Raw genomic sequence first — 18,758 nt, forward strand, 5'->3', positions numbered from 1 at the left:
GTGGTGGGGGGTGGTAGTAGTGGGGGTGTAGTAGTGGTGGGTGAGGTGGTAGTAGTGGTGGGGGTGGTAGTAGTGGGGGTGTAGTAGGGGTGGGGGGTGGGAGGGGTGGTAGTAGTGGGGGTGGTAGTAGTGGGTGTAGGTAGTAGTGTGGGGGGTGGTAGTAGTGGGGGTGTAGAAGTGGTGGGGGGTGGTAGTAGTGGTGGTGGGTGTAGTAGTGGTGGGGGGGTGGTAGTAGTGGTGGGAGGTGGTAGTAGTGGTGGGGGGTGGTAGTAGTGGGGGTGTAGTAGTGGTGGGGGGGTGGTAGTAGTGGGGGTGTAGTAGTGGTGGGGGGTGGTAGTAGTGGTGGGGGGTGGCAGTAGTGGGGGTTGTAGTAGTGGTGGGGGGTGGTAGTAGTGGTGGGGGGTGGTAGTCGTGGGGGGTGTAGTAGTGGTGGGGGGTGGTAGTAGTGGTGGGGGGTGGTAGTAGTGGGGGTGTAGTAGTGGTAGGGGGTGTAGTAGTGGTGGGGGTGGTAGTAGTGGGGGTGTAGTAGTGGTGGGGGTGGTAGTAGTGGTGGGGGGTGGCAGTAGTGGGGGTGTAGTAGTGGTGGTGGGTGGTAGTAGTGGGGGTGGTAGTAGTGGTGGGGGGTGGTAGTAGTGGTGGGGGGTGGTAGTAGTGGGGGTGTAGTAGTGGTGGTGGGTGGTAGTAGTGGGGGTGGTAGTAGTGGTGGGGGGTGGTAGTAGTGGTGGGGGGTGGTAGTAGTGGGGGTGTAGTAGTGGTGGGGGGTGGTAGTAGTGGGGGTGGTAGTAGTGGGGGGGAGGTGGTAGTAGTGGTGGGGTGTGGTAGTAGTGGGGGTGTAGTAGTGGTGGGGGGTGGTAGTAGTGGGGGTGGTAGTAGTGGGGGGGGAGGTGGTAGTAGTGGTGGGGGGTGGCAGTAGTGGGGGTGTAGTAGTGGTGGGGGGTGGTAGTAGTGGGGGTGTAGTAGTGGTGGTGGGTGGTAGTAGTGGGGGTGGTAGTAGTGGTGGGGGGGTGGTAGTAGTGGGGGGTGTAGTAGTGGTGGGGGTGGTAGTAGTGGGGGTGGTAGTAGTGGGGGGGAGGTGGTAGTAGTGGTGGGGGGTGGTAGTAGTGGGGGTGTAGTAGTGGTGGGGGGTGGTAGTAGTGGGGGTGGTAGTAGTGGTGGGGGGTGGTAGTAGTGGGGGTGTAGTAGTGGTGGGGGGTGGTAGTAGTGGGGGTGTAGTAGTGGTGGGGGGTGGTAGTAGTGGTGGGGGGTGGTAGTAGTGGTGGGAGGTGGTAGTAGTGGGGGTGTAGTAGTGGTGGGGGGTGGTAGTAGTGGTGGGGGGTGGTAGTAGTGGTGGGGGGTGGTAGTAGTGGTGGGAGGTGGTAGTAGTGGGGGTGTAGTAGTGGTGGGGGGTGGTAGTAGTGGTGGGGGATGTGGTAGTAGTGGTGGGGGGTGGTAGTAGTCGTGGGAGGTAGTAGTAGTGGGTGTGTAGTAGTGGTGGTAGTAGTGGTGGGGGTGTAGTAGGGGTGTGTAGCACCACTGTTCTTTGTCACCCAGTAAACAACAACAACATCCACCCCTTCCCTGCCCCACTGTTCTTTGTCACCCAGTAAACAACAACAACATCCACCCCTTCCCTGCCCCACTGTTCTTTGTCACCCAGTAAACAACAACAACATCCACCCCTTCCCTGCCCCACTGTTCTTTGTCACCCAGTAAACAACAACAACATCCACCCCTTCCCTGCACCACTGTTCTTTGTCACCCAGTAAACAACAACAACAACAACATCCACCCCTTCCCTGCCCCACTGTTCTTTGTCACCCAGTAAACAACAACAACAACAACATCCACCCCTTCCCTGCACCACTGTTCTTTGTCACCCAGTAAACAACAACAACAACAACATCCACCCCTTCCCTGCCCCACTGTTCTTTGTCACCCAGTAAACAACAACAACAACAACATCCACCCCTTCCCTGCCCCACTGTTCTTTGTCACCCAGTAAACAACAACAACATCCACCCCTTCCCTGCACCACTGTTCTTTGTCACCCAGTAAACAACAACAACAACAACATCCACCCCTTCCCTGCACCACTGTTCTTTGTCACCCAGTAAACAACAACAACATCCACCCCTTCCCTGCCCCACTGTTCTTTGTCACCCAGTAAACAACAACAACAACAACATCCACCCCTTCCCTGCACCGTCTCGGTGTATTAAATGCGTTTGTCCAAGCAACACTGAAACCAAGCCGCGGCTTCCGGCACGCCTCAAGAAAAACAAGTGTACACCGATTTCCCACGTGTTGCACTCAGGTAGACAGCAGGTACCCACAATCCAGGGACAGGTTGATTTACCTGCGTGACGACCCCTGGGGTGTGCACACTGCTGCCTTTGTTCCACACTGCCTATATGGATTACATATCTGCGCAGTCCCTCGGACCTGGCTGAATAAACAGCGCACTTTTCCCGTGTCTCAAATGGCCCGCTGGGGTTGTGTACAAGCAGGAAGTAGGAGGGGTTGGGAGGTGGTGTGATGAGCAGAAAATTGGAACAGTGTGTCAAGTCAAGTCAAAAATTTTATTTCAAGTTGGTAATTGAATAAGCAACGACTGCTTAAAATTTTTTTTTTTTATATACATCAAGCCATTTGAAAAAAAGAAGAGAAAGAGTAGGAAGATACATAGAACAAAACACACAACAGTACTAGAAATACAGTTACATGCGTACACGAATCGTGCGAAAATGAAATACACATTAGCATTTACAACACATCCCGTTTCGCATACACATACATCCTCTTACAACACCAAAGGCATATACAAAACATTTCACAAATCATGAATTTGGTAACTAACAGATATATATTTGTATTATTGTTCATCTTTTGGACAGTTAATAAGATTTTTCATATTTTTCTTGAACACAGTGTGTGTGTGTGTGTGTGTGTGTGTGTGTGCGCGACAGAGAGACGCGGACAACAGGATGCAGTGGAGCTATTCTGTTTCCAGTGTTCGTGATTTATACCTCCTGTCTCTCTGCCTGCCCCCTCCCCCACCCCTCCCCACCCCCACCCTTCACACAAAGACGTGCTTTAATCGGACACACAGACACAGACACACAAAGACACACAGCCACAGACACACACACACACACACAGAGTGACACACGCACACACAGATACACACACACACACACACACACACACACACACAGAGTCAGTCACAAGTCCAGTGAAGGGTTAAATGTGCATCAGGAATTTTACTTTATTTTCTCCTTTTCTTTTTCTGTTTATATGGGTCAGTCCGCACCAGCATCAGTACAACTACAATTGAAATTGAAGGGCGGATACGCATGCGTGCGCGAGCGCATCCACACACACACACACACACACAGAGTGACACACGCACACACAGATACACACACACACACACACACACACACACACACACACACAGAGTCAGTCACAAGTCCAGTGAAGGGTTAAATGTGCATCAGGAATTTTACTTTATTTTCTCCTTTTCCTTTTCTGTTTATATGGGTCAGTCCGCACCAGCATCAGTACAACTACAATTGAAATTGAAGGACGGATACGCATGCGTGCGCGAGCGCATCCACACACACACACACACACACACACACACACACACACACACACCACACACACACACACACTGCACATATCATATATGGTTGTATGCGTATGAAGCGCTGGAGTGTGTTTCACCGTCTATCTCGAATATATGTATGCATATAACTTGTAAGTATGTTGAATGTTTTTTTTTTTCTTCTTTTTCTTTTTTCTTCTTCTCTTTGAACTGACAACTGTCTGTATAATACAACACTCTTTGTTGGTGTGTGGTGCTAGTTGTTATCTTATGTAAGTTCAATTGTGTGTATATATATGTATATATTTACAGACAAAGAGAGACAGAGACACACGTGTGTGTATGTGTGCGTATGTGCACGCGCGCGTGTGTGTGTGACTCTGTGTGTGTGTGTGTGTGTGTGTGTGTGTGTGTGTATGTGTGACTGGGTCTGTTCCGCATGCCAAGCTATGACGGTGGGGACGGTGTAACTGTCCACCAATCAGATTGCTGCCGTGCAGCCACTCCCCTCCCCCCCCCCCCCCCTTGTCAGTGCTGTGAGGGCCAGACCTGCTTGACATAGACTCCGTCAGCCCACAGTCTACATTCACCTCTTGTTACATGAAACACGGCTTATCTCTGTCGTCCTCAGCTCTAGGCGTCACAGTATACAGATTCTTGACGACAGTGTTACAAGTTGTTACCTTCTTCTCTCACTTCAAGGCGTCACAGTATACAGATTGTTGACGACAGTGTTACAAGTTGTTACCTTCTTCTCTCACTTCAAGGCGTCACAGTATACAGATTGTTGACGACAGTGTTACAAGTTGTTACCTTCTTCTCTCACTTCAAGGCGTCACAATATACAGATTGTTGACGACAGTGTTACAAGTTGTTATACAGATTGTTGACGACAGTGTTAAGTTGTTATACAGATTGTTGACGACAGTGTTACAAGTTGTTACCTTCTTCTCTCAGCTAAAGGCGTCACAGTATACAGATTGTTGACGGCAGTGTCACAAGTTGTTACCTTCTTCTCTCAGCTAAAGGCGTCACAGTATACAGATTGTTGACGGCAGTGTCACACGTCGTCACCTTCCTCCCTCAGATCTGTGGAGTTTTTGAGGCACTGCCCTGAAGAACTGGTCACCAGACTGCTCCACGTCTGTCGGTGCTGGTCAACGCCTGGGTGTGTGGGTGTGACCAGTGCGTGTCCAGACAGGCAGGGGCTGGACATGGGGGTGCGGGGCGGGGTGCGTGCCCTGCTGGCCGTGGTGTTCTTCACCTGGGTGTGTCAGGTGGCCGGGGAGGGGGGTGCCCCCCTTGATGTGTTCCACGAGGTGTTGGAGCGGTACAACGTGACGGGCACACCCCCCATCCTCCCCCCGGCCAGCCTGGAGCACTATGTAGACAGCGTCCTGTCGACCCTGTCCTGTGTCCACAACGGGTCCGCTGTGACGTCACTGGAGGCTGAGACAGAACTGGACAGCTGTCCCCACCACCTGGTGAGTGAAGAGAGGGTGGGTTTGTCTTGGTGTCGGCTTTCTTTCTTTCTTTCTTTCTTCCTTCCTTCCTTTCTTTCTTTATCTGGGAACCTGTCACCACCACCTGGTGAGTGAAGAGAGATTGGGTTTGTCTTGGTGTTGGCTTTCTTTCTTTCTTTCTTTCTTTATCTGGGAACCTGTCACCATCACTTGGAAGAACAATACCAACAAGAATAACAGTAATCTGAAATATAACAATAATTCTACTACTGCTACTACTACTACTACTACAACTGGTCAATAACAGTAATGATAATGATAATAATAATAATAATAATAATAATGGATACTTATATAGCACACTATCCAGAAATCTGCTCTAGGTGCTTTACAAAAACGCTTTTGATAACATAAAACATTATATCTATGTTACATACACACACCAAAATGTGACCACACACACACACACACACACACACACACACACACACACACACACACACACACACACACACACACGCACGCACGCACGCACACACACACACACTGCATACATACATTTTAACATAGATGTGTATCTAACAGCTACCCTAACACATACACACACATAGGCAGGCACATACTTACATAAACACACGCACACACAATACACATTCATATACATGCATGTAGTTGTGGGCCTGCCACAACTGAACTTATTGCTGAGGGAAAAGGTGAGTTTTGAGACGAGATTTAAAAGATGCGAGGGAATCAGAATGACGGAGGTTATCAGGGAGCTTGTTCCACGTCTTTGGCGATTGAAAAGAAAACGATCTGTGTCCATAGGTCTTACTTCTGACGTGAGGTATCCTGAGAAGTCGAGTATCAGAGGAAGAACGGAGCTGGCGAGACGGGGTATAGATATGGATGAGTTCAGAAAGATACTTGGGGCCAGATCCGTTGACTGCAGAAAAGGTCAGAGTGGATAGCTTATAGTCTATTCGATCAGAAACAGGCAACCAGTGGAGAGACTGAAGGAGAGGAGAAACATGGTCAAATTTAGAAGCTCTGCAAATGAGTCTGGCAGCGTTATTCTGAATTCGTTGGAGTCTGTCTAACAGGTATTTGGGAAGGCCGGCCAAAAGAGAGTTGCAGTAATCCAATCTTGAGAGAACCAGAGAGCATACAAGTGTCTTGGTTGCATCGGTTGAGAGATAGTGGCGGATAGAGCTGATTCTACGCAGTTCCAAATAGGCAACTTTACAGATATTCGAAATGTGCTGTTGGAAGGAAAGAGACTGGTCCAGGATTACACCAAGACTGCGAACAGAGGGAGAAAGTGAAACAGGTGTGCTATTGATCAGAACAGAGTCAGGAAAGGAAGGATGTTGACGAAACTTCTTTGGACAGGTTATCATAAATTCAGTCTTATCATCATTTAATTGCAGCTTGTTGAGAGTCATCCAGTCCTTTAGGCCAGCAATGCACTCCTGTGTTTGAGTCACCAGTGCATCAAATTCAGCTATGGAAGCCGACTGATAAAGTTGTGTGTCATCAGCAAAGCTCTCATGCGACATCGCATGATGACTGATGACATCCGACACAGGAGCCGCATACAGCACGAAAAGAACAGGACCTAGGACGGACCCTTGTGGGACACCATATTTCAAGGCAGATACTCTAGAGTATGTACCATTTACACACACTTTCTGTGTACGATCTGACAGGTAAGACGTGATCCATGCTAGTGCAGTGTCACGAATACCAAAGGAAGTTTTAAGTCTGTTCAAGAGGATAGAGTGGTCGATAGTGTCAAAAGCTGCTGACAAATCTAAGAGAGCGAGAACAGATATCTTATCCTCATCAAATCCCAAAAGCAAATCATTCACTATTCTAAGAAGGGCTGTTTCGCAACTATGACCACGTCTATAAGCTGACTGGTGGGAATTAAGTAAACCATTCTGCTCCAGATGAGCTAAGAGCTGAGACAATATGATCTTTTCTAGCAGTTTTGATAAAAATGACAGATTAGAGACAGGTCGATAATTTTTCAAACAATTATGATCCAAAGATGGTTTCTTGATGAGTGGACGTACAACAGCAGACTTGAAGCTTTCAGGGAAACAACCAGACAGCAAGGAAGAATTGATGACATGAGTAATATGTGTGTAGTAATAATAATGTAAATGATGATGATAAACTAATAATGATAATGATGTTGATGATGATAGTCCTTTCCATCCGCCTCATAATCACCATCATCATAATCATCATCATCATCATGACAATGATGATAATAATAATCCTGAATAAAGCAATGTCACCTACACTACAGTCCCTTTGTATCCGTGCACAGATCGCCACAGGTCTCTTTTTGCACATCCTGTTTTAGCAGGTGAGATGTCCCGGATGTCAGGAAAAACAACCGGTTTATTATTGTTCTCTGTCTGTTTGTCTGTCTGTCTGTCTGTCTCTAGTTAGGAAAACATCCGGTTGGTTATCTCTCTCTCTCTTTCACACATGTACACATACACACACACACACACACACACACACACACACACACACACACACACGATGGCCACACCTTCAGATTTACATCCTTAGAGTAATAGAGAAAGCAAACTATTAATATGCCCTATCGAAACAGTTGATGTTGTATTGACCATGGTTGAATTTGTTTTATTTACTGGTAGAAGATGATAAGAGAGAGAGAGAGAGAGAGAGGGGGGGGGACGAGGGACCCATTTGTTCATGGGCTTTGGTGAAGTGCATACAGAGAGACAGACAGACAGACAGACAGGTGGACAGACAGACAGACAGACAGGCGGACAGACAGACAGACAGGCGGACAGACAGACAGACAGACAGGCGGACAGACAGACAGACGGACAGACAGACAGGCGGACAGACAGACAGACAGACAGACGGACAGACAGACAGACAGGCGGACAGACAGACAGACAGGCGGACAGACAGACAGGCGGACAGACAGACAGACAGACAGGCGGACAGACAGACAGACAGGCGGACAGACAGACAGACAGACAGGCGGACAGACAGACAGACGGACAGACAGACAGGCGGACAGACAGGCGGACAGACAGGCAGACAGACAGACAGGCGGACAGACAGGCGGACAGACAGACAAACAGACAGACAAACAGACAGGCGGACAGACAGACAGGCGGACAGACAGACAGACAGGCGGACAGACAGACAGACAGACAGGCGGACAGACAGACAGACAGACAGGACAGACAGGCGGACAGACAGGCAGACAGACAGACAGGCGGACAGACAGGCGGACAGACAAACAGACAGACAAACAGACAGGCGGACAGACAGACAGGCGGACAGACAGACAGACAGACAGGCGGACAGACAGACAGACAGGCGGACAGACAGACAGACAGACAGGCGGACAGACAGGCGGACAGACAGACAGACAGACAGGCGGACAGACAGGCGGACAGACAGGCGGACAGACAGACAGACAGGCGGACAGACAGGCAGACAGACAGACAGACAGACAGGCGGACAGACAGGCGGACAGACAGACAGACAGACAGGCGGACAGACAGACAGACAGACAGGCGGACAGACAGGCGGACAGACAGACAGACAGGCGGACAGACAGGCGGACAGACAGACAGACAGGCGGACAGACAGGCAGACAGACAGACAAACAGACAGGCGGACAGACAGGCAGACAGACAGACAGACAGGCGGACAGACAGACAGACAGGCGGACAGACAGGCGGACAGACAGACAAACAGACAGACAAACAGACAGGCGGACAGACAGGCAGACAGACAGACAGACAGGCGGACAGACAGACAGACAGACAGGCGGACAGACAGACAGGCGGACAGACAGACAGACAGACAGACAGGCGGACAGACAGGCAGACAGACAGACAGACAGGCGGACAGACAGACAGACAGACAGACAGGCGGACAGACAGGCGGACACACAGACAGGCGGACAGACAGGCGGACAGACAGACAGGCGGACAGACAGACAGGCGGACAGATGAGGGACAAAGCCACACACTCGTCAGGACTGACCACGGATCACGTGACAAGTGGAGGACAACACGTGACCAGATGGGGACCTCATGTCAGGGCCCAGCCCCTAGTCAGACTGAGGAGAGACAGAGACAGAGACAGCGAGACAGAGACCTGGGACATTCCACCAGTCACACATAAAACCCCTTGTCAGACTGAGGAGAGACAGAGACAGAGAGACAGAGACCTGGGACATTCCTACAGTCACACATAAAACTCCTTGTCAGACTGAGGAGAGACAGAGACAGAGAGACAGAGACCTGGGACATTCCACCAGTCACACATAAAACTCCTTGTCAGACTGAGGAGAGACAGAGACAGAGAGACAGAGACCTGGGACATTCCTACAGTCACACATAAAACTCCTTGTCAGACTGAGGAGAGACAGAGACAGAGAGACAGAGACCTGGGACATTCCTACAGTCACACATAAAACTCCTTGTCAGACTGAGGAGAGACAGAGACAGAGACAGAGACCTGGGACATTCCACCAGTGACACATAAAACTCCTTGTCAGACTGAGGAGAGACAGAGACAGAGAGACAGAGACCTGGGACATTCCACCAGTCACACATAAAACTCCTTGTCAGACTGAGGAGAGACAGAGACAGAGACAGAGACCTGGGACATTCCACCAGTGACACATAAAACTCCTTGTCAGACTGAGGAGAGACAGAGACAGAGACAGAGACCTGGGACATTCCACCAGTCACACATAAAACTCCTTGTCAGACTGAGGAGAGACAGAGACAGAGAGACAGAGACCTGGGACATTCCACCAGTCACACATAAAACTCCTTGTCAGACTGAGGAGAGACAGAGACAGAGACCTGGGACATTCCTACAGTCACACATACAATGCCAGTAACAGAAGTACTTTATGCCGCACATCCCCATGTAGTGGGGTTTAAGAGTTTCCATCTTGGATTTTACAGCACATGAAAACATACCAAAAAACCCGCATTACACACCAAAACAATAATACAGATTGCAAATTCAGACAATCTCCCCCCTCCTCCCTCCACACCCCCCCACACACACCCACACCCACACACAAAGCGAACAGAGAACCCACCCACCCACCCACCAGACCAGAAAGACCAGCGCTCATTGCCAGAATGCTTGATCGCTACCAGGTGGATATAGCAGCCCTGAGTGAAACCAGGTTTGCCAGTGGAACCCAGCTGGAGAAAGTTGGAGGGGGCTACACCTTCTTCTGCACTGGGAAGCCAGATGGCACCCCAAGAACCTCGGGCGTAGGCTTTGCCATACGAAGCAAACTTGCATGACAGCTTGACAGCCTTCCACGTGGGATAAACGATAGGCTGATGACTGCGTCTGAAGCTGACCAGTCTATCTGGGAGAGAGGGGAGGTCCCCCAGGATTTCAAGGATGCTTCAATTGTCCACATTTACAAACGGAAGGGAGACAAAACATCCTGCGATAACCACCGTGGAATCTCTCTCCTCTGCATCGCCGGCAAGATCTTCGCCCGCATCATACTGAACAGACTGGTTAACCATGTCTCCAACACAGTCATCCTTGAAGCACAGTGCGGCTTCCGCTCAGGCAGGGGAACATGTGACATGGTGTTTGCCGTACGCCAGATGCAAGAGAAGTGCCGTGAGCAGAACAAGGAGCTCCACATGGTCTTTGTAGACCTGACTCAGGCCTTCGACACGGTGAACCGCCATGGTCTGTGGAAGATCCTCCTAAGTTCAGCAGCCCAGAGAGCCTAATCCAGCTGATTGCGTCATTCCATGATGGCATGCAGGCGAGAGTACAGGAAAATACTGACATGTCCCCCCCCCCTCCTCCTCCCCACCTGCAATCAAGATCAATGACACAGAGATCAAGTCAGTCGACAAGTTTTGCTACCTGGGCAGCACCCTTTGCAGCAACGGAGCCCTTGATGCAGAAGTAATCGCTGTGCATCGCCAAGGCCAGCTCCGCCTTTGGCAGACTCAACAACAGGCTGTGGAACAACAAAGGCATCAGGCTCAGCACCAAAATCAAAACATACAGAGCTGTTGTGCTGACCACCTTGTTGTACTGCTGTGAAACATGGACGACGTATCGCCGTCACATTCAACAACTTGAGCAGTTTCACCAGAGATGCCTACGAAAGATCCTCGGCATAAAGTGGCAAGACAGTGTCTCCAACCTCCAGGTCCTAGAGAGGAGCGGCCTGCCCAGCAATGAAAGCCTGCTGATCCAGTGCCAGCTACGCTGGACAGGACACGTTGTCCGCATGACAGACAACAGGATCCCGAAGATGCTCTTGTATGGCCAGCTGAAGGAAGGCCACCGCGAACTTGAAAGACCCTGCAAGCGCTTCAAAGACACCGTGAAGACAAACCTCAAAGCCTGTGACATAGATATCGCTTCCTGGAAAACTGATGCCCTTGACCGCTTTCACTGGAGGATGCTGTGTTCAAGTGGCATAAAGACGTTTGAAAACAAGAGAACGCTGGGCATTAAGGAGAAGCGTGAGCGAAGGTAGCAGGGCTCAACTTCTGGAGATGTTTTCCCTTGCAACATTTGAGGACACACACCGACAGATAAGTCTGCCTGCCTACTCATCCGTCGGTCCGACGGGAGACTCCATAAGAGCCTGTCACATGACCAGACTGTCACATGATCAGACCACTATAGGGACTGTCACATGACCAGACTGTAACATGATCAGACCGCTATAGGGACTGTCACATGACCAGACTGTATGGCCAGTCACATGACCAGACCATTGTTGGGACTGTGACATAGCTTTATGCCTTGTTTAGTGTCGTCATTATACAAGTGGACTTTACTGCCCCCCACAACAGCTCCACCCTTCACACTGTCAGTGTCAGCCACTCACTGTGCCTGTCGTACCGTCTTCAGCCACTCACTGTGCCTGTCGTACTGTCTTCAGCCACTCTCTGTGCCTGTCGTACCGTCTTCAGCCACTCACTGTGCCTGTCGTACTGTCTTCAGCCACTCACTGTGCCTGTCGTACCGTCTTCAGCCACTCACTGTGCCTGTCGTACTGTCTTCAGCCACTCACTGTGCCTGTCGTACTGTCTTCAGCCACTCACTGTGCCTGTCGTACCGTCTTCAAGTGGGGTCTGTGGGAACCGCACCTTTCTACAGTCCAGTGAGGACCATCATCTCATCGTTAGGTCCCATCGACACGTGCAATAAAACTGACATCTCCTGTCCCACGGGAACGAACGACAACCGAGGGAGAGAGAAAATGGGGGAGAGACAGACTGAGAGAGACAGTGACAATGAAGCATGGAGAGAGAGAGAGAGAGAGAGAGAGAGAGAGAGAGAGAGAGGGGGGGGGTGAGGGTGAGGGTGTGAGTGATGGTGAGAGGTCAAACAAATCAAACGAAGGTTATCTTTTGTGTGGCTGCCTTTAGAAATCACCTGACGACACTGAACAGGTCATAGAAAACATCTTACATTGCAGTTACACCGCGTGTTTCTTATTGCGCTTGGAAAGGACAGAGACAGGTGGGGTGGCAGGTAAAGGCAGGGATGGCTGGAGAAGATTCCTACATGGATCACGTGCAGTCATTCCCTTACCGTCTGTCTGTCTGTTTCCTTCCAACACACACACACACACACACACACACACACACACGCGCGCGCGCGCGCGAAGTGAGGGGGAGCTAGCAGTGGCCGCCATGACAGGTAGATTCATCATGCCCGGTATGCTTGATCCGGGAGTGACGTCAGCTATGGTGAATCTATAGCTGTCAAAAGTGTACCTCTCTACTTGTTATTGGGAAAGTTCTCCATATTAAAAACAAGTCAAAGTGTTATACAATAAAAACAACAACAACAACAAAAAACAAACAAAAAAACAAGAACAAAAATCAAAGTGTTATATATTTAAAACAAGTCAAAGTTATATATTTGAGATAAGTCAGTGTTACATATTAAAAAAAGTCAAAGTGTTATATATTTCAAACAGGTCAAACTGTATTATGGAATGTTAGTCAACATTCCTTTTAACGTTGATCTGGAAACATTGTGAATATTTGAATTACATGTATGAGCACTGGACATCCTGTGAAATTTGATTCATTACTCAGTTGGTCAAGGCCGGCAACCTTCATCATTTTCACAGGAAGTGACTCAAAAGGATATGAGGGGGGTGGGGGGGGGGGGGTGATATTTGGTGTGAGTCCGTCCCTTTACTACTACTATTACACACAATGATAATAATGATCATGATAAACGTGTAGGATAGTAGAGGGAAACGACAGTAGGAAATCAATCCTTGAGTTATTCTTCAAACTTCAGAAATAAATGTTAATAAAGACGGAGCCACAATTCCTGTGTCCGACGCATGTGGACACGTCGTTTTCTAGCGTCAGTGGCTTTGTCTGAGTCATCCACAATCATACAGTATCAGTATCAGTAGCTCAAGGAGGCGTCGCTGCGTTCGGACAAATCCATATACGCTACACTACATCTGCTAAGCAGATGCCTGACCAGCAGCGTAACCCAACGCGCTAAAAGCTTACAGGAGACAGCAGAATAAAAGATACCGGATTTCTGTGTTTTTGAACAGAAAAGTACGCCATAGGTTTACTTGCTCAACGATTTTCACAGTTAGCATTCAACAACGTCAGTACAATGATGTCCATGCTGATGTCTGACTTATGTCCAGGCTTGGGGATATACAAACTCGTGTGTGTGTGTGTGTGTGTGTGTGTGTGTGTGTGTGTGTGTGTGTGTGTGTGTGTGTGTGTGTGTGTGTGTGTGTGTGTGTGTGTGTGTGTGCGTGCGTGCGTGCGCATTTAATCTGTTCGTATTGCGTTGAATTGTGCTGAACTGCATTGCTTTACATACAAGTGTACAATCTGTTGCTTCGTGTTGAAGTGTATTTGTATTATCGTTATGCAAAATGGAATTGCTTCTGTCTCTGTCTCTCTGTCTTTCTGTCTCTATTTCCGTCTCTGTCTCATTGTGTGTGTGTGTGTGTGTGTGTGTGTGTGTGTGTGTGTGTGTGTGTGTGTGTGTGTGTGTGGTTTAAACAGTATTTTATTGGGAACATGTCACAGTACAACACAGATATCGATGAACAGGACAACAAGAAAATCTGATATAAAGTTCTGTCCTGACACATGTACATACTGAATATGTGACGGATGTCATCATAACTAGAAGTTAAGACGTGAACATACATGAGTTTTGAACAAAACTAAGCTGAGATATAAATAAAGTGAAGAAAATGAATACTAAACGTGTGGTTGAGAAAGAAGTCAACAGAGAGAGAACGAGCAGTATCAACGCTGGGGCACAAGCACAGCAAGACTGAACTTGGCTGACAAACAAAGCGATGAAGGCCAACCCTCACGCAGGAAGACAAAACAAAACAATAATAATTTAAAACAAGAGAGGCAAGGCCTTCAAGACTCACTTGTGATAAATTAAGTCCCCTAGCATTAATTACAGAGTAACTTCCCTTTTTTACTATCTGCACCAAAATGTTTGCAAAATAAATAAAAATTCCATGCTTAGCAAAAGAAGTTCCTGTTTGAACAATAAATGATAATAATGACTCCTCTTGTTGTTGTGTCAGAATAAGAGGTCAAAGTGCCAAGTTTAGAGGATACAAAAAATATAAATATAACAGTAAATGCAGTTTGCATATAATTAGGCTTCTTTTTTTAAAAATTTTTTTGTGCCCATCCCAGAGGTGCAATATTGTTTTAAACAAGATGACTGGCAAGGTAATGTGTGTGTGTGTGTGTGTGTGTGTTGGAGCTCATGTACGTTTATATGTATTTGACTGTACTTTCATATCTGTGAAACTGCATGTTTGGTGCATTTCCGTTATGCATGTGTGGGTGTATGTGTGAATGTGTGTCGTCATATTTTACATTCATTCGCTTAATTATCACCATTGTTTTCTTATTTATTTATTTATTTATTTTTTATTATTATCATTTTATTAGTATTACTATTATTATTACTACTACCTTTTTCTATATTATAATTATTATTTATTTATTTATTTATTTATTTATGTAAGCTTATCTATTATTTATTCCCCCCCCCCCCCCCTTTTTTTTTTTTTTTTTTTTTTTTTCTCAAGGCCTGACTAAGCGCGTTGGGTTACGCTGCTGGTCAGGCATCTGCTTGGCAGATGTGGTGTAGCGTATATGGTTTGTCCGAGCGCAGTGACGCCTCCTTGAGCAACTGAAACTGAAACTGAAACTGAAAACTGACTGGAAAGAACTGAATTTGTCCTATTTTTATGCCAAGTTTGGTGTCGACTGACAAAGTATTTGCAGAGAAAATGTCAATGTTAAAGTTTACCACGGACACACAGACACACGGACACACACACACACACACAGACAACCGAACACCGGGTTAAAACATAGACTCACTTTGTTTACACAAAGTGAGTAAAAAAAAAAAAAAAAAAAAAAAAAAAAAAGCAGGCAAGCACGCCATCATGTATTCATATCATGAGCTGGCAAGCGAAAGGGCAGCACTCTTTCAGGCACATGCACTTACATATATGCATACAGGCAGGATCTTACTCATCGTTAAAAACCTTTGGATTAAATGCATACAAACATATATAGGTATAATTATGTATACGTACATACACACACACACACACACATTTATATATATATATATATATACTCCGTCCCCAACACAGTGCAAAGCACAGCACTGCTGTCGGGTGTGTGCACAGACTGTGGAGTACATGTGTTGGGGGTGTTGTGACGGACCATTGTGTACACAGATTGTGGAGTGAATGTGTTGTGGTGTTGTGACGGACCATTGTGTACACAGACTGTGAAGTACATGTGTTGTGGGTGTTGTGACGGACCATTGTGTACACAGACTGTGAAGTACATGTGTTGTGGGTGTTGTGACGGACCATTGTGTACACAGACTGTGAAGTACATGTGTTGTGGGTGTTGTGACGGACCATTGTGTACACAGATTGTGAAGTACATGTGTTGTGGTGTTGTGACGGACCATTGTGTACACAGATTGTGGAGTACATGTGTTGTGGTGTTGTGACGGACCATTGTGTACACAGATTGTGAAGTACATGTGTTGTGACGGACCATTGTGTACACAGACTGTGGAGTACATGTGTTGTGGGTGTTGTGACGGACCATTGTGTACACAGATTGTGGAGTGAATGTGTTGTGGTGTTGTGACGGACCATTGTGTACACAGATTGTGGAGTACATGTGTTGTGGTGTTGTGACGGACCATTGTGTACACAGATTGTGAAGTACATGTGTTGTGACGGACCATTGTGTACACAGACTGTGAAGTACATGTGTTGTGGTGTTGTGACGGACCATTGTGTACACAGATTGTGAAGTACATGTGTTGTGGTGTTGTGACGGACCATTGTGTACACAGATTGTGGAGTACATGTGTTGTGACGGACCATTGTGTACACAGATTGTGAAGTACATGTGTTGTGGTGTTGTGACGGACCATTGTGTACACAGATTGTGAAGTACATGTGTTGTGGTGTTGTGACGGACCATTGTGTACACAGATTGTGAAGTACATGTGTTGTGGTGTTGTGACGGACCATTGTGTACACAGATTGTGGAGTGAATGTGTTGTGGTGTTGTGACGGACCATTGTGTACACAGATTGTGAAGTACATGTGTTGTGGGTGTTGTGACGGACCATTGTGTACACAGATTGTGAAGTACATGTGTTGTGGTGTTGTGACGGACCATTGTGTACACAGATTGTGGAGTGAATGTGTTGTGACGGACCATTGTGTACACAGATTGTGGAGTGAATGTGTTGTGACGGACCATTGTGTACACAGATTGTGAAGTGAATGTGTTGTGGGTGTTGTGACGGACCATTGTGTACACAGATTGTGGAGTGCATGTGTTGTGGTGTTGTGACGGACCATTCACGAATCAGTTTCAACTGCCGAATGTGAGGGCAGCCAAAGGTTGGGTTGGTTGTAGTGACATGTTGGTGTGTGTGTGAGTTTGGAATGTGAACTCCTCAGCCTGGCTTTTATTTGTGCAAGCGTTGTGATGAACACTTTAAGCTTCTTACATGGGTCACATGTGTGAACTTTGCAGCGCTATATTTGCTTATAGTTAAGAATGTTCCCAACAAATTCAGTATACTTGGGAACATGCTCAACTATAAGCAAACTTGGCCCTGCAAAGAACGCCTCATGAAACCCGCCCTTCGTCCCTAATGTCAGTCAACGTCGTTGAACTTTCACATTCCAGATTCAAACAGTGCTCCAGTCCAACGTGTGACTGCGGTGAAAACAAAGCCAACTGTACACCAGGACATCTCTCTCTCTCTGTCTCTCTCTCTCCCTTCCTCCCTCTCTCTGTCTCTCTCTGATCTCTCTGACGCACCAGGACATCTCTCTCTCTCTCTCTCTGATCTCTCTGATGCACCAGGACTTCTCTCTCTCTCTCTCTCTGATCTCTCTGATGCACCAGGACTTCTCTCTCCCTCTCTCTGATCTCTCTGATGCACCAGGACTTCTCTCTCTCCCTCTCTCTGATCTCTCTGATGCACCAGGACATCTCTCTCTGTCTCTCTCTGTCTCTCTCTCTCCCTTCCTCCCTCTCTCTGTGTCTCTCTGACGCACCAGGACATCTCTCTCTCCCTCTCTCTGATCTCTCTGATGCACCAAGACTTCTCTCTCTCCCTCTCTCTGTGATCTCTCTGATGCACCAAGACTTCTCTCTCTCCCTCTCTCTGTGATCTCTCTGATGCACCAGGACTTCTCTCTCTCCCTCTCTCTGATCTCTCTGATGCACCAGGACTTCTCTCCCTCCCTCCCTCTCTCTCTGATCTCTCTGATGCACCAGGACTTCTCTCCCTCTCTCTCTCTGATCTCTCTGATGCACCAGGACATCTCTCTCTGTCTCTCTCTCTCCCTTCCTCCCTCTCTCTGTGTCTCTCTGACGCACCAGGACATCTCTCTCTCCCTCTCTCTGATCTCTCTGATGCACCAAGACTTCTCTCTCTCCCTCTCTCTGATCTCTCTGATGCACCAAGACTTCTCTCTCTCCCTCTCTCTGATCTCTCTCATGCACCAGGACTTCTCTCCCTCCCTCTCTCTCTCTCTGATCTCTCTGATGCACCAGGACTTCTCTCCCTCTCTCTCTCTGATCTCTCTGATGCACCAGGACATCTCTCTCTCCCTCTCTCTGATCTCTCTGATGCACTAGGACTTCTCTCTCTCCCTCTCTCTCTCTGATGCACCAGAACTTCTCTCTCTCCCCCTCTCTCTCTCTGATCTCTCTGATGCACCAGGACTTCTCTCTCTCTCTCTCTCTCTGATCTCTCTGATGCACTAGGACTTCTCTCTCTCCCCTCTCTCTCTCTCTGATCTCTCTGATGCACTAGGACTTCTCTCTCTCTCTCCTCTCTCTGATCTCTCTGATGCACCAGGACTTCTCTCCCTCTCTCTCTCTCTCTCTGATCTCTCTGATGCACCAGGACTTCTCTCCCCCTCTCTCTCTCTGATCTCTCTGATGCACCAGGACTTCTCTCTCTCTCTCCTCTCTCTGATCTCTCTGATGCACCAGGACTTCTCTCCCTCTCTCTCTCTGATCTCTCTGATGCACCAGGACTTCTCTCCCTCTCTCTCTCTGATCTCTCTGATGCACCAGGACTTC

The 18,758-nt window shown here is 47.9% G+C and overlaps 1 protein-coding gene across 1 annotated transcript in view; it reads left to right on the plus strand.

Moving 5' to 3' along the window:
* Positions 1-4,171: 4,171 nt before the first annotated feature.
* The window catches only part of LOC143290606 (zinc transporter ZIP4-like), a 61,217-nt gene continuing 46,630 nt past the window's right edge, over positions 4,172-18,758 (plus strand). Inside the window, exons 1-2 of the mRNA XM_076600204.1 lie at positions 4,172-4,261; positions 4,609-5,070. Coding sequence (XP_076456319.1) covers positions 4,801-5,070 — 270 coding nt within the window. The 5' untranslated portion in view covers positions 4,172-4,261; positions 4,609-4,800. The remainder of the gene's footprint in view (positions 4,262-4,608; positions 5,071-18,758) is intronic.

Source organism: Babylonia areolata, chromosome 15 (assembly GCF_041734735.1).
Source record: "Babylonia areolata isolate BAREFJ2019XMU chromosome 15, ASM4173473v1, whole genome shotgun sequence".
Classification (NCBI taxonomy): Eukaryota; Metazoa; Mollusca; class Gastropoda; order Neogastropoda; family Buccinidae; genus Babylonia; species Babylonia areolata.